We start from the raw sequence: 15,663 nt of genomic DNA on the forward strand, positions 1-15,663 counted from the left end.
CATGCTCTGAACTGCTTGTAGCTCTCTGACCTTTGCGCCTTACCTTATCAAGCAAAACAAATTGCAATTGACATTTTCGATATATTATACAAACAACGCGTAAATGAAAAGAAAGAATCATTTGCACTTATACACTTAGATGATGTTTCTACATATCAGAAATGAAAAGCATGTTTTACAAAAACGTATTGACAAAATAATAAAAAATACGAAGTTTTAGATGTTATTAAAATCTATATGAAGTAGTGATACTGTAAAACCAAAAAATGGTACCAATTGTACCATGCTTAATACGGAGCAAGCCCAGATAGAAAATGCAGGCCCCAAAAGCAACAATTTATAGTAACAAGATTGCTTAATCTGTGATTTAGAAAAACTGCCGCAAAATTTACGCAAATCCATGACACCAAACAGACATATCAAAAATAGAAAGTCTTAAATAATAAAAGTTATATGAAAGATCATCATTTGAAGACAATCAAAGAAATGTGTTTAAAATTCTTGCAAGACACTGCGCAAAGTCGTGTCAAAGCGCATTAAACAGCTTGGAAAGGTATAATATGTACACAGCACATTTAACACACTGTCGAAAAGTGTACACAAATAAGATGTGCAATGTCTTCCAATTCTGTATAGATTACAAAATAAATTTATATAGCTTCATGTTTGTTTTATAGTGACAATCACTATAGGTTGTAGATAGCAGTTCCTCTCAAAAACTGAAGTCCAGACCATCTGACCGCATCTGGCTCACAACTGCTTTGGCGCGGCTCAAAAAAACAGTTAACAAATTTCAGCTAAATTGTGGATTCGGTTTGGACCGCTTGTTCGACGTCAGGGTTATTACGAGTTTTTGCAACTGTGACCTGAGTAGCGGTCGCTGATTTCTTGCACCGAAAAATGGCTGCCACGTGTTTCCGAAAATCTTTCCTTGCAATAATATAAGCAATGGGATTCACACAGGTGCGCGACCAGGTAAAGCAAACGGAGTACGTGGAGAAATAGACATAAAACCGTGCACTCGGTACTCCGCCTTTTATCCAGTAGGAAAAGGCGTTGTAAATATTAACTGTTTGCTCTGGCAGCTGGAACACGAAAAAGGCAACAATGATGAAAACGATAAGCCTGGCCAAACTGTACTTTCTGGCGCTGCTGTTTAACAGCCTATTTCTGACAGTTATCAACACCTGGATGTAGCATGCACTTATCACAATCATCGGTATTGCAAACCCGAAGATGAAGTTGAGGAAGTAATACGTCCCTAAGATGATGTTCCTATTCGGGTTGCCCAAAGGAACCATTGGCGCGCAGGGAAACGAACACACGTTAAAAATGTCTTCCCCGTCTTCTGGCAAGTTGATTTCGGTGGAAGCATTCGCCGGAACAAAGGTTGTTGCATCCTCCGTTGAAGTCAACTGCGGGACGGATGTGGCGTTAGCAAGCGAGCTGGCGTTTACGCGATCGTTTGCGATTACCCTTTTTGTTGCAGAGTCGTAAAGGAGACTAGGAACGGACAAAAGAAAAGCGGAAAGCCAAACCGCGACACAAACCCAACGCGCGATACTGAGACGACGGTATTTCTCCAAAGTCAGATAATGGACGACAGCCATCCACCGGTCAATCGCCATGGCAGTCAAAAAGAAGACACTTCCATATAAATTCAAGAAAGTGATGGTGCCCGCCACTTTGCACATGGCGTCTCCATAATGCCACGTCATATCCTTGTAGTAGAAATCCACCCAAAAGGGGATAGTGCAGGCAAAAAGAAGGTCAGCTATAGCCAAATTAAAGAGATAACTCATCGATACTGTCCAGGAACGATATCGTCGTAATAAACTCACTATGACGAAGATATTACCAACGCTGGCAAGGATGAATACCGTAAGTAGAATAACAGTCAACGGAAAGAATTCGTCTTGCCTGTCGATATTCATGTTTTGATTTTCCATTTGCATTAAAACTTTATCTTTGAATCTTATCACTGAAAACAAGATAATGGATTTATTGCTTGATATTAAATAAATCTCATACACTGTATGATATTCGAAAAATATTTTAAAACTCCAGTAAAATTTAAAAAACTCTCGGTAGTCCTAATCAATGATCTAATTTCAAATTGAGTTAAGCAATCATTTAATATCTATCAATTGCCAACATATAGCTTGCTCGCCAACTAACCGCATTTAAACGCCTTTTGTCTTAATATAGGACAAAAACAGCCTTAACGCTTACAGCTGTGGTCGAGGTCTATTTCCAATTTAATAGCTCTTGAAATATAACTGTTGACGTGGTACATACGATCTACGACAAATGTTAATCATTTTTGCTCTCTATCTGGCGTTTCCACAAAAGACATTTCCTTTCCAAACTGAAACGCTTCCTCTAGGCTGGCAAGGACAATCTGACAAATTCCTATGATGGCAGATTTCAACAAAACTTACACCATATGCATATAACGACATGCATGACGTGACTAGAGGACGTGACGTCACGATCCCAGTTACAATAACAAAAATAACCGTGACGTTATTTTCAAACTCATCAGTCATCACCTACTGGCACAAGCTACGTGCCAACAATCAAACGATAGCTTGGCTATTGGTCATGTTCTACTGTAGAGCTTGAAGTTGCGTTAACAACTAAATATTTTGAATTTCAAATACTCCACGGATTAAAAAGTAAACTCAAAATATCAGAGATTCAGTCGATTTGATTCGATATTCTGAAATATGCACAACGCTTGGTGATTTGCTTTGTTCAAAATAGGTAAATTTCATATAAATATAGCCAAATATAGCAACTAAACAATCGTTATTTGTAAACACGAGGAGATGGATGCGTTTTTTGCTCATAGAAAGAATGGTTTAAAGTAGCGCATTCATCTACATTCTATAAGGTTAATTACATTATACGGGTAACAAACTTTTTTTAAGCGTCTTAGCTCTGTAAAATTGCATATATCTGCAACACCTCCTATATAACAGTTTGGTAAACGAGTCAAAATATAACTTTATTCTACCCATTCAAAATCTTGCAATATATGATATATATAATATGTACGTTATTTGCATACACGTTCACATGTTGCCCGTCTGCTGCAAGAAAATACTTGGTATAGCATAAATTAATAACCTTTAAAAATTGGAGTTGATTTATGTTAGTTGCGTGCAAACAGCGGAAATTCGAACATTTTTTCATCATGGATTAATTACATACAGGCCGCCAATTTGGTAACAAGCACTACAGTTTGCTAAACAATTACAGAACTATCTGCGCATGTGCAAAAAGCAGCTTGTGTAAGCAAAATATGCACTGGTACGAGGGATAACGTAAAAATCATCATACTTTTAAATGTGTTGCTAACATTTAATTTTGGTTATTCTACTATATGACCATTAATTATTTCAATTCCATATACACCGATGTAAATCAACACAAACGAGTATTATGACCAGTATACACGATGAATAAACAGATATTCTAAAAATAGAAACTTTATTTACTTTGGTGGTTTCAGACTTCTTTTGTTATAGTTAATTTATATACGTAATATGTTTAAGCTTATGAAAGCATTACGTGACGCTATTAAGCCGGGATTCCACCGGGAACGGAATGGTTTGTTGTTAGTAGCCCATGCAAGCTGAATGTAAAGAAATGCGATTGAACGACACTAATTTATTCATGATGTCATTCATTTGTGATGTCAACCTATTTTTACTTCGTATACTTTGGCACTAGAACACCTTGGCCGAGAGAATTTTGCTGAGAATTGACAACAAAAATTTACCAAGGCGGTGTTGATTATTTTCCTTTGCGGAAAATCCACAACAAAAATTGCGAAATGACACATTGTAAATTTTTCTCGCGGGGCTCCACCAAAAAATTCCAAATTTTAATTTCTGAAATATTGCGTCAGGATTTTGAAAATTTCCAAATCAATGACTTTCTGTTTTTCAAAAACTCTCTCAAATTCGAAGGAATTTCCCGCTTTTAACTCCACCAAGATTATTCACAAGAATAAGATGGAATATTACGAGAATATCTTTCGGCGGAGCCAAAGCCTTACTACAGTATAGCACTTTGTCAACAGCTTTTAACTAACCAGTCTGCTAATAATCAAGGTATCATACCATTGGCCAATTCATATTTATTACATCATAATGGGTTTTGGAAGTTTATCCGAAAGCGGCATCTTCATTACCTGTTCTACATCTGTAAGGTTTGCCGCTTGTAAGAATAAATTTCTTGGTTAATTTTTAGTCTGTCATTAATTACCCAAAAAATTGTAGAGAAACCGACATTAGCTTTTTAACTGCTATAACTTATCAACTAAGCTAACACTCACTGAACCGAATTTAACCAAATCTATCTTCTAATCTCAATTTAATCAAACGCAAAATCAAAGTTTTAAACTTATAACTTCTACACTTTACAGACTTATTTGCCTCTCTTCTAAGATTTTAACTAATAGATGATTTTCTTTCATTCCGTAACAACGTAGATGATCTGACAATCTATTCTTACACTTTCACTTTCTGGCTAATGATGTCAACTTTAGACTCTTGAATAAGTCTTCCTGGGAATTAACTGTAGGCTATTTATAATACCAAGAGTCACTCCAAGTATTTTTGCATTCCGCCCTCCCGTCCTACGTACGGTTGTTCACGTCCTGACCGAAAATGAAAAACAATTTGGATTTTGGAGCAATCTGCAAAAAAAAAGTAAAAAATAACTTGATAAACGAATACATTTTAACGTTGTCTATGCCTTCCAGTTTGTGAACTTTATTTCTCATTAATCATTTAAGCTTTTTGGGGTATTATATAACGGTAGCCAAAATACAGTTGTGACGTATGACATCCTGTTAAGTTATATGGTTTAGTTTTGGTGTCAAGTCTTTGGAAAATCTTTTTTTAAAGCTTAAGTCATAAATAATAGTTTATGAGCAAAGCATTTCTATGAATACGGTTTTATTTAACAATTTTTGCTTTGAAAACATGGCGTCATATATCGATATCTCAACTATAGAATCTCGTGATTTGATCATACAATTTCCTATGCATGTCGCAACGTTTTTAATGATATCAACGCAAAACACGTTTTCTTCATAATCGTAGTTTTAATCATTTCAAAATCAACGAAATTCGTTTTTGCTTTCTATTTTACTATAGCCTATAACGCAAATACTAGTGCAATGATGCATAAAAAAGAGTTTGGAAAATTTCTATTTTCATTTTCCTACTTCTTACAGTTCTTGCTCCTGATCAATTTTAACAATGGTTGCTGTCACGCTAATATCGCAAACCAACTTGCAATGAAAGGACAAATGGGCTAGGCCTGTTCTCTAATTGCTCACTGCTAAACTTTGTTGGGAAATTTTACCGTTGTGTAAAACGCTTTTATAAGAGATTCTATTGGGTGTTAACAATGCCATTGTGTCTCAAACTTTCGGTACGCTCATTCGGAATAACGGGTTTTAGTTTGACATATTCCATAAATAACCCATTGGATTGTTTGGCAAAATGTTGTGGTCGATTATTATGAGCTTGTGAAATGCTGTTACCAACGTTTGCGCCGATGAGCAGGTAGTATTCTATAACACCTTTAAAAAACCGAAGTGAAAACGTGCATAACAATTTTTTTGTTTCTAACAAGTTTATTAAGTTCTAACGGTTTGATTTGTTTATTGAGCAACTGAATATCTTCTGTCGCAAACGTACGCCATGCGTTTACGGCGGACCTTAGGGAAAGTAATGGCAAAACGGTTTTAGGCAAATTTTAATTTATTTTATTTCAAATTATTATCAAATTTATTTCCATTTTGCGGATAACCGCAGCTCGTATGGGGAATAAAAATCGAGTCCTTAAAAAAGATTTCTCAAGCTTTTTTCACGTAGAATGGGGATTGAGACCAACTAACAACTAATACATTTTATGTTGATACTTTTTCCGCTGTATATCTTTTCAAAATCGAACCGATGCCTTGCCGTTGCCTAGCGGTCAGAGTAATGAACTCTACAAATCTTACGAAGAAGAAAGTCCCGTTTGAAAAGGTAAGAGAAAAAAGAGGTTGTTGTTGTTTGCTAAATTGTCAAATTTCATGCTGGTGTGAGTAATAGTATGCTTATGATAAATTGCGTTTTAATTTTTGTTTCATTAGCCTTTTTAAGGCATAGTTTAAGTCCAAATCATAAACAGCTCAAAAGAATCACGAGCGTAGATTTATTTAGACCTATACTATATTTAGCAAGTCTCTTGCGCTGTTTAGACAAAATTAGGTAAATAAGATGAATAATTTAATACATGAACAAACGAATAAAAAATAACACGATGAATACTATCAATTTTTCGGAGCGTCGATGAAGATTTTTTAAGAATCCTGTTCGAGAAGCAGGATTGTGGTATCTGATCAACTGCCTTACACGCCTATTTTTAATTTGTGCGCCACTATGGCTCATGAATATAAGATCAAATGGCGCATAAAAATCAGTAGCTTACTCATGATTAACCCGGTATATAAGGAGAGTTGCAGGCTGGTAGCGTTTTCTTCGGTTGCCTTCTGTTGTGTATTTTGCGATTTTTAAAGCCATATTTGTATAAACATCTTTAACAAAACATGTGGTTCTAGAGTCTAGACTATTAGCTGATAATAAACTAACAAATTGATAGAAACGATTATTTGTAGTAGCCATGTTACGCCAATGGCGGATTAAGGGGGTGGTTAACTGGGCTGCAGCCGGAGCCCCTGGATTTTAGGGGCCCCCAGAATTGAAATACAAGTAGGTTACTTATAACAACAGAAATGACTTAATACTGGTTTAATAGAGCTCGTCTGAGTCTGTCCATTACAAGAAAATTAACTTCTAACATTTTCTTATATTTGCGTCGATCTCCTGACAATATTACGTCACTAACTCACTACGCCTCCATTTCCATTTCATCCACTCAGTTAGGTGGTGCACACATTCAAACATCGACTCGCGTGAAATCATTCAAATAGGTGGTCGTCATGAATCGGTACAGTTATTACGCCATAACCACCTTTGTTTGATTCTAAACAAACTCATTAAATGCAATTCTCCCAGTCTTTCTTAAAATGGTAATTACAACTAACCAAACTAACACCTGTAATTTCGCCTCAAGACATAAAAATTGTCATATTGGCAACATAATTTTACACATCAATAAGAATTAAAAAGTTTTAAACCATCTTAAGTTTTTTCACATCAAAATAAACAACCCCCGGAAAAGCGAGAAGGAGGCAGATGACAGTAAGAGAAGAAATCTTATACTGTACCAAAACTCCGAAACCACTGCTGAAAAAGCGTATACAAACATCATTATTCACTGCCGTATGTAGCAAAGTCGCAGGTAAGCGACTAACCGCCACTGTTGTAATGACTCGAATCACATTTTATGATGACTCGAGTCAAACAGCCTAAATGACTCGACTTGACTGGAGTCAGAGTGCATAATGGTCCGAATCACGTTATGACAACGGTAACGTCAAAAAATGGAGCTTAGGGCAACAAATCAGACATTTTTTAAAAATTTACACTTTTCTTAAAAAATATGACTCACATTAATTTGCAAACAGCTATGACGTTATGGCCTGACAATATGACGTTATTACTATGCTATGACGTTATGGTAACCACCGCAACGCATAGTTTGATGTCAGGAAAATTTTAAGTTATAAATGCATTAACTTGACTTGAGTTAAAGTTTAAACTAACTCGACTTGACTCAAGTTAGAAAAAAGTGACTTGGTTACGACAATGCTAATCGCAATATGGACATATGGTATTGTATAGGCCTATGATGGCATCAAATTTTTGCAGAAATTACAGCTTGAACCCAGTAATGACTTGTAGCGTTCGCCAAATTATCAGCTAGGCAATGGTAGGACACCACGCTTATTTGCCGAAAAAGTTGTATCTTTCTCTATTTCACAGTTCGCATTTAGAGTTAGTCAACTTTAGGACAAGGAGGCACATACAGACGCTCTTTTGAGACGTCACTCCAATTCAGGTTATGCCTGTGCTTCTGTTCATTTTATTTTCCTACAAATAGTTCCCAAGTTAGCCGGAGTGTGGGTCTGGTGGATTAGGAACGGCTCAACAGCACATATATAGCGTGATGTATTTCGTTGCGCTTTAAACTCTTTATGTTTCAGCTGTTCGAGACCTGCTGGACTTGTCGCACTTGTTGTGTGGCGATGTAACCTATATATGTTCTTGGATGGTTGGTTTTTTATGCTTTTTTTTATTTTCTGGTTTGAACAAATTTGATATCCAAAACCACTGACCATTGCAAACATTGATTAATTATAATTAACTTATTTATTGTATTTTTTTCGAAGATAAAAGCCGTGGCTACTATTTTTTATTTCTGATCATTTTGTGCGGTTTCTATTTTTTAATCAGATCAACAGACGATTGGACTCTTTCACTTTGCTGCTAATCCTGTTTAATCAGCACATGCTTAAGAGACCGTTCACACTTTGTGTCTCTTGTTGAAAGAACGTTTTCACACTTCCCATTCGGTACGCTGCTGGCGCTCGGCTTTGTCTAAATGACATCAGAAATGGAAGAAGTGTTACTTAGCTACAACTCTGCCGTCTCTATTATCAAGTAGCAGCAAACAAAGTTTTCACTTGTTATAATACCACTAATTCTACAGTTTCAACTTAGTCATTCATTTGCAAAGCACTTACTTTCACTTATTCTGTGCACACGATTTTTGTAGTGCTGTCATATAGAAACCTAACGCTATCTAACTCCAAAAGGATATTCAAAAGGGCTGCGTATGTGGTCTAGAAGTTCTCTGAATTATCAATTGAACGTGTACTAAATATTGCGGATGGGCCGATACGAACCCAAACCCAAATAGATTCGCCGAATATCGTCTTTGTAGAAGATTCAGGAGAACACGAATACCAACAATGGCGAACCCGAATACAATATTACTTATGAATTTGCTGACTTTGTTAAAAAATGATGATCTAGTTTCTCGACAATGCTAAAATAGAGTAAGCAGTTCTTACAATGAAGGTCGTTTTCCTAACGATTTTGCTTTTTCAATCGTTTTTTAAACACTGTTTTTTTTTTAAAGAAAGCGACTTGTTTATCGATTACGTCATGTTACAAGCAAGACTTGACTACTTTTGGATGAAATTTTATTGTTTGGTTCTAATACGAATAGATTCGGGATTCATTCGTGTCGACCTTCATGATATTCGGGTTCGCACGAGCCCGAATAATCTTCCTCGAGGCACATCTCTACTAAATATTACGCGAAACATCCGACTAATACTGCTTCAATTATATTATCTACAATGTAGCTCATAATCACGTAGCAGTCGTTATCTAGAATTCTATTCAGCGGGTTATGGCTTTTGGAGCCCCGAGCCGAGCGGAAGAGTCTATTCACTGAGAAGTGGATATCGGTTAAACTCCACACACTCTAAACTCAATACAATGTCAAATATGCAACGGATTTATACACGACGAGGAGAATGAACAGAAATAGACAGCTACCTCGAGGAGAAATGCGCTCCAAACCGGAAACTGAAAGCAGCATGTAATATCCATGACGTAGTCTGACCAGATAAAGTAAGATTCCTTGCCGCTTGCAGTTACTGTTACCGGTGATCAAGAAATTGTCGTAAACTTTAATGATATTATTCATAACGATGGTGAAACTGACCCACGATACTAAAAATAAAACTCGTGAATAGTCTTCAGAAGCGGGCTGGGCCACAAATTGTTACCGGGAAAATGTTCAAAGCGGCCGGCCCCAAATTATTGATATTTAGGCAAAGACTTTGCATCTAGCAAAGTGCATTCTTTGACAGCAACGACTTCGCGTCCTGCCCTTGTTCAACATTGAAACTTGCCAAAACGGCTTCATTGTGCCGTTTTGCTGCTTCGTGTTCTAGAAAGTGTTGATATACATCAGGTGAAAATGTGGTATGTGTGTTTTAGAAACTGCCTGACAAACCTTAGGCTTATGCAAAAGTACAGCCCAATCAGCTTCGTTCCTGACCTCTACGGCTAGGCTATGTCCTATTTCCAAGTACCGTATTTTCCTGAATAGAAACTGCGGCTACTATTTTTTATTTTTGAAAGTTTTGTGCGGCTTCTATTCGAGGGCGGCTTCTATTCAAGGGCGGTTTAAATTCAAGAAAATACAGTAGGCCTACGCTATTTCTGAATATATTGCATTCATTCATTACACTGGTCGACATGATTTTTATTTTCTGGCAAAAATGGTGACTTCTAAGATAATTTGCTCACGCTGATTACGAATATGAAGTCGCTTTTTTTCTATCACGTCAAGATTTTTTATAATTTGTGATTTAAAATTTTTCACTTCACTACTAATAACAGCCTGTTCTATGAAGTATTCCTCGTTGTTGGGTCATAGTTACTATTGTCATAGCCATTATACATCATTGTGACGTCATAATAATTTTATCGTGAGTAAACCAGGCTACATGCAAACACATGTACAGTAGCCTACCATATGCCAGCTTGTGCGTATCATAGTCAAGCCTAAAAGCTGTATTGTTGCACAATACAAATCAATTTGCTTCTATCCATGTAGCTCATTCAACTAGCATCACCACCGGGAATGCATTTTCCCAGGGGTGCTTGGAAAAAGCTCAATCGCCTTAGAACTGGCGTTGGCCTCTTCCGCTCAACAATGCACAAATGGGGTATGGCTCCATCTGCGGCCTGTGAGTGTGGTGCAGAAGAGCAGACTGCAGACCACGTCATAACCACTTGTCCCACATACCGCCATCCTTGTGGAAACCGTGGTCTGACAACAATGGATGAAAACCTGGTCAGCTGGCTAACAAACACCTGCCCTACAATATGAAGTTTTTGTTCCCTCTCTGAAATTAAAGAACCATCTACTCCACACGAAGAAGAAGAAGAAGATTCAACTAGCATGAAGGAGTCTTACGAAAATATGAAACTTTTTCTTTCGAAGTTGCAATATAGCACTCATACATGGAAAGTTTGCGTTGATTTTAAAGTCGTAAATATGCTACTGGGTCAACAAACTGGATTTACAAAGTAGCCTTGTTTTATGTGTGAATGGGACAGCCGAGACAGGAGAAATCATTGGATTTAACGTGAGTGGCCGTTGAGGGAGTATCTTACACCAGGCTATAAAAATGTTTTACAGCCTGCTCTTATCGACAGATCTAATGTTATACTTCCACCATTACATATTAAACTGGGTCTCATGAAACAGTTTGTAAAAGCTCTCAACAAAGAAGGTGTATGTTTTAAATACATTCGGGAAAAGTTTCCTCACTTGAGTGCCGAGAAAGTTAAAGAGGGTGTATTTGTTGGACCTCAAATCAGAACACTCACCAAAGACCCCCAATTTCTTGTTACCATGACGGATGTGGAAAAAAAAGCATGGCTCTCTTTCACCGAAGTTGTATCTAAATTTCTTGGAAATACTAAAGATCCGGATTACCAAAATATTGTAGAAAACATGTTGGTTTCTTATCAAGCACTTGGATGTCTAATGAGTTTAAAGGTTCATTTTCTACGCGCACATTTGGACAATTTTCCTAAAAACTTGGGTGACATGAGTGAGGAGCATGGTGAACGTTTTCACCAGGACTTCAAAGCCATGGGCACAAGCGCCCTTAATACAACCGTTTTTGAGTAAAATTTTCATTCAATTTTTGCAAAAAAGTGTGACGTGATGGGTGAATTCTGACTGCAAATTCGGAATCAGCATAGTCAAATTAGGTAAACTCAATTAATTGTTTGAAAAAAATTAAAAAAAAGTTGAAAAATGTCGCCTAGTGATAATTATCTAAAAGCATTGCAACCCGTATTGTAGCACTTAAGCGCTGCCTACAGACCTTAGTAGCCTATTGATTTGACGGAGAACCGTATGTGGAAATGTGGCACTTGTACGCACGAGGTTCATCAACGTGCATGCCGAACCGTTTTCTTTGCACACCGATTTATAATAAAGAAAGAAAGAATTGAGGCTTCTGTACACGTCATTTGGTCAAAATTTGGCAACATCTATTTCACCGGCTGCCGGTTACCGAATTTGTAAAAAGCTAATTTGGTAAACGTCAGCCAGTTACGCATTTAGTATTTTTCTACTTCAGTAAACGGCAACCAGTGAATTAGACACTTATTTTACCGGCCTCCGTTTACGGAAGTAGGAAAATAGGAATACGGTAAACGGCCATTACACTAATCAGTAGGGCAAGTTTTTGTTGCACTAAAAACGTGAGAAAGTTGCACTTAATTTTAACAAAAGTTGCAGTATAAAGTTGCATTTATGCACAAGTTTTTAAAAGCATTAATGTATGAGATACTCGAAAGGATCCGTTGTATAACCCAACAGTTTAAGATTTGCAGGTTGTCTGCTTGTTCTGTTTCTTTCTTCGCTATACAATCGATCTTGCATACATTTTTATGTTCTTTAGGTTTGAAACCTACATGACAGGATTTCGCTGTCAGCTCCTGTAGAGCTGTCAAATTTGGCACTTTCCCATTTCACGGGCGGCCTGGCGAGACCGCCGAAAATAACATTTTTGCCGGTATGCAGCAAGAAAATAACGCAATGCGGAAATAATTTTCAGCAATAAGCCAAACAGCAAAGCCTTAACCCACCCCTCCCCTCCCCCCAAAACAAGTCAAATACCACACCCCAAACCCCCTAGGTCTGCAACTAACTAAGCTATCTCAACAAAAATTGACCTCGAAAGACTAGACACAACCTGTTTCCGTTTGTGCGGGCTTGGCCAAAAGCCAAGTCATACTTCCACTTCTAATTTAGTTTAGGCACTGTCGTGCTTGGCTGGGGTTGTTAAACTTCTAGCTTGCAAGCCAAGTGTTGCGTCATTGATAACATTGAGATGCAGCTAATCCAACACATATCTCTTTGTTATGCAAAGCAAAGAGAATAGAAATATACTAGAAAAAGTTTTATAGCATGTTTTTTAAATCACTCCTTTACATTTTGCGCAATACTTAATAAAAGTTGCAGTAAAAAGTTGCATGAAAAATAGAAAAAAGTTGCAAAAAGTTGCAATATAAAATTCCTACAAACAGCTTAAAACATCATACTACATAAATTCTGAGTATTTAGGAAGCTGCCGGAAGCTGTAAAAAAAAGTTGCAAAAACTTGCCCTACTAATCAGTAAATTGAAATGTATGTTAATTTTCAACTTAAAATGATGTACTAATTTTTCCAAAGTGTAAATTAACCTAAAACTAATCCCATCCGACAAAGCCTCTCACGACTAGATTAGATCAAAAATAAATTTTGACGAAAAAGAAAGTCAAACATTATCAAGATTCGAACCCGATATCTTCGGCATTCGAGCCCCATCGTCAACCATTACGCCACCGCACTGCTTTTTTGCGCTTTTACAAAATGATAGTGATAAGCCATCAGCGAAAATCTGCCGGTCACCGTATTGTGATTCTTGGTACTACGACACCTTATCGAAAGACACTTTATCGAACGACACTTTATCGAACGACACCTGATCGAAACGACAGCTGATCGAAAGACACTTTATCGAACGACAGTTAATCGAGCCGACACCTGATCGAACGACACTTTATCGAAACGACAGCTGATCGAACGACACTTTATCGAACCGACAGTTAATCAAAACGACAGTTGATCGAACGACACTTTATCGAACCGACAGTTCAAGCAAGATTTTTGCGTGTTTCTCAAACATTGAAACAATGAGCCATTGTGATGTGCGGTCTTTGTAATGGTGTGCATTAATGAATTGTGATGTATATATCATAAAGATGTATATATCGTTTTGTATATATCACCGTGACGCGACACCTTATCGAAAGACACTTTATCGAACGACACTTAATCGAACGACACTTTATCGAAAGACACTTAATCGAACGACACCTGATCGAAACGACAGCTGATCGAAACGACAGTTGATCGAACGACACTTTATCGAACCGAAAGTTAATCAAACGACACTTTATCGAACCGAAAGTTAATCAAACGACAAATCGACACTTTATCGAAAGACACTTAATCGAACGATACCTGATCGAAACGACAGCTGATCGAAACGACAGTTGATCGAACGACACTTTATCGAACCGAAAGTTAATCAAACGACACTTTATCGAACCGACAGTTAATCAAAACGACAGTTGATCGAACGACACTTTATCGAACCGACAGTTCAAGCAAGATTTTTGCGTGTTTCTCAAACATTGAAACAATGGGTCATTGTGATGTTCAGCTATCTGTCCATGTTTGTTTGATAAAGTTGGATTTTGTAATTTTTGAGATATTGTGATATTTATATAATTTTGCTCTCTCTCCGCATTGAAACGTATTACTCATTTACGCACCAATAACTTGACTAACTATTCTTTTTCGTTCTCTTTTCACAGCGGGGGCGCGGCGTAACAGGAAGAATTTATAGAAATGTGTCACTTTTAGAAATACCTAATTTACACTAAATTCACTTTCTTTAGTTTTACAATTATGATGTATACAGGAAGCCAGATGATGTTTCTACTAACCTGTAATAATCTCATCGTTTACGACGCATAGGTTTCTAGTAATTAACGATTGCAAATGTGTGTGCGGGGTTGGCCACACCTAGTTTTTTTAGTAAACTCGCGAGCCTGGTTAGGATAGGGTTAAAAGATCCACAATTTATTGAAACAACTGACGATATGCACTGTTAAAAGAACGACAATTTATTAAAAGAACTGACAACATGCACTGTTAAAAGCACGACAACTGACGAAGTGCACGTTTCAATCGCATTCATTTAATTACAAGTTGTGTGCAATTGCTCGAAGATAACTTTTTATGTCCATATTTGTTGAGTCATAATTTTCAACTATGCTCTTCAGCCGTTGGTTGACAGCGTCGTAGCGCTTCTTCCGTGGTGGGCCATCGATTCCAGCACTCAATTGTTCAATTAACATTTCGTTGGAACCTTGTTCCTGCTTAATTTTTTTGACGAGTCTGTGAAGCGTCGGATGGGATATTGAGACACGCTTGCTGAACGCATTGTGCCATCCTTCAATGCTATTATTCGTTCGTGGAAGGTCATCTTGAACCCGGTGGAAGACATTCACATGTGTACGTGCTACCAAGCATCGAAGCCATTTATTTTGCGCTGTCGGTCAAGCTGGGATAAAGACCACTTTCAAGAAGCTACTTTGTGTAAAAGTCAGACAGCGACATGCCCCTTGCTATTAAATTTTGCCTTCAATTCCTTACTCTTTGTATCTATAATGACTAGTCTAGTCTACTGTACAGACAATCTCGTACTTAGTAATTCTCGTGCGTATTCTTGTGATATCTTATTAATATGTGGGCGGGCCGGCCGCCATGCGCAATCAAACACTTTATGATACAAATATAAAATATAGATATAAAATATAAATCGTCAACTTTATGATACGATAAGGTGTCGCGTCACGGTGATGGTACTACGACACCTTATCGAAAGACACTTTATCGAACGACACTTTATCGAACGACACCTGATCGAAACGACAGCTGATCGAAAGACACTTTATCGAACGACAGTTAATCGAGCCGACACCTGATCGAACGACACTTTATCGAAACGACAGCTGATCGAACGACACTTTATC

The 15,663-nt window shown here is 37.4% G+C and overlaps 1 protein-coding gene across 1 annotated transcript; it reads right to left on the reverse strand.

The window, feature by feature from the left end:
- Window positions 1-95: 95 nt before the first annotated feature.
- On the reverse strand, window positions 96-2,327 carry LOC143460665 (type-1 angiotensin II receptor A-like). The gene has a single exon (XM_076958275.1). It carries the CDS (start codon window positions 1,953-1,955, stop codon window positions 798-800), a length of 1,158 nt encoding a protein of 385 aa, XP_076814390.1. The 5' UTR covers window positions 1,956-2,327; the 3' UTR covers window positions 96-797.
- Between the last annotated feature and the right edge of the window lie 13,336 nt (window positions 2,328-15,663).

Source organism: Clavelina lepadiformis, chromosome 5 (genome assembly GCF_947623445.1).
Source record: "Clavelina lepadiformis chromosome 5, kaClaLepa1.1, whole genome shotgun sequence".
Taxonomy (NCBI): Eukaryota; Metazoa; Chordata; class Ascidiacea; order Aplousobranchia; family Clavelinidae; genus Clavelina; species Clavelina lepadiformis.

Bases quoted from the DNA above. Each gene is read 5' to 3' on its own strand.
- LOC143460665 (XM_076958275.1), bottom strand. From the start codon at position 1,955: ATGCAAATGGAAAATCAAAACATGAATATCGACAGGCAAGACGAATTC.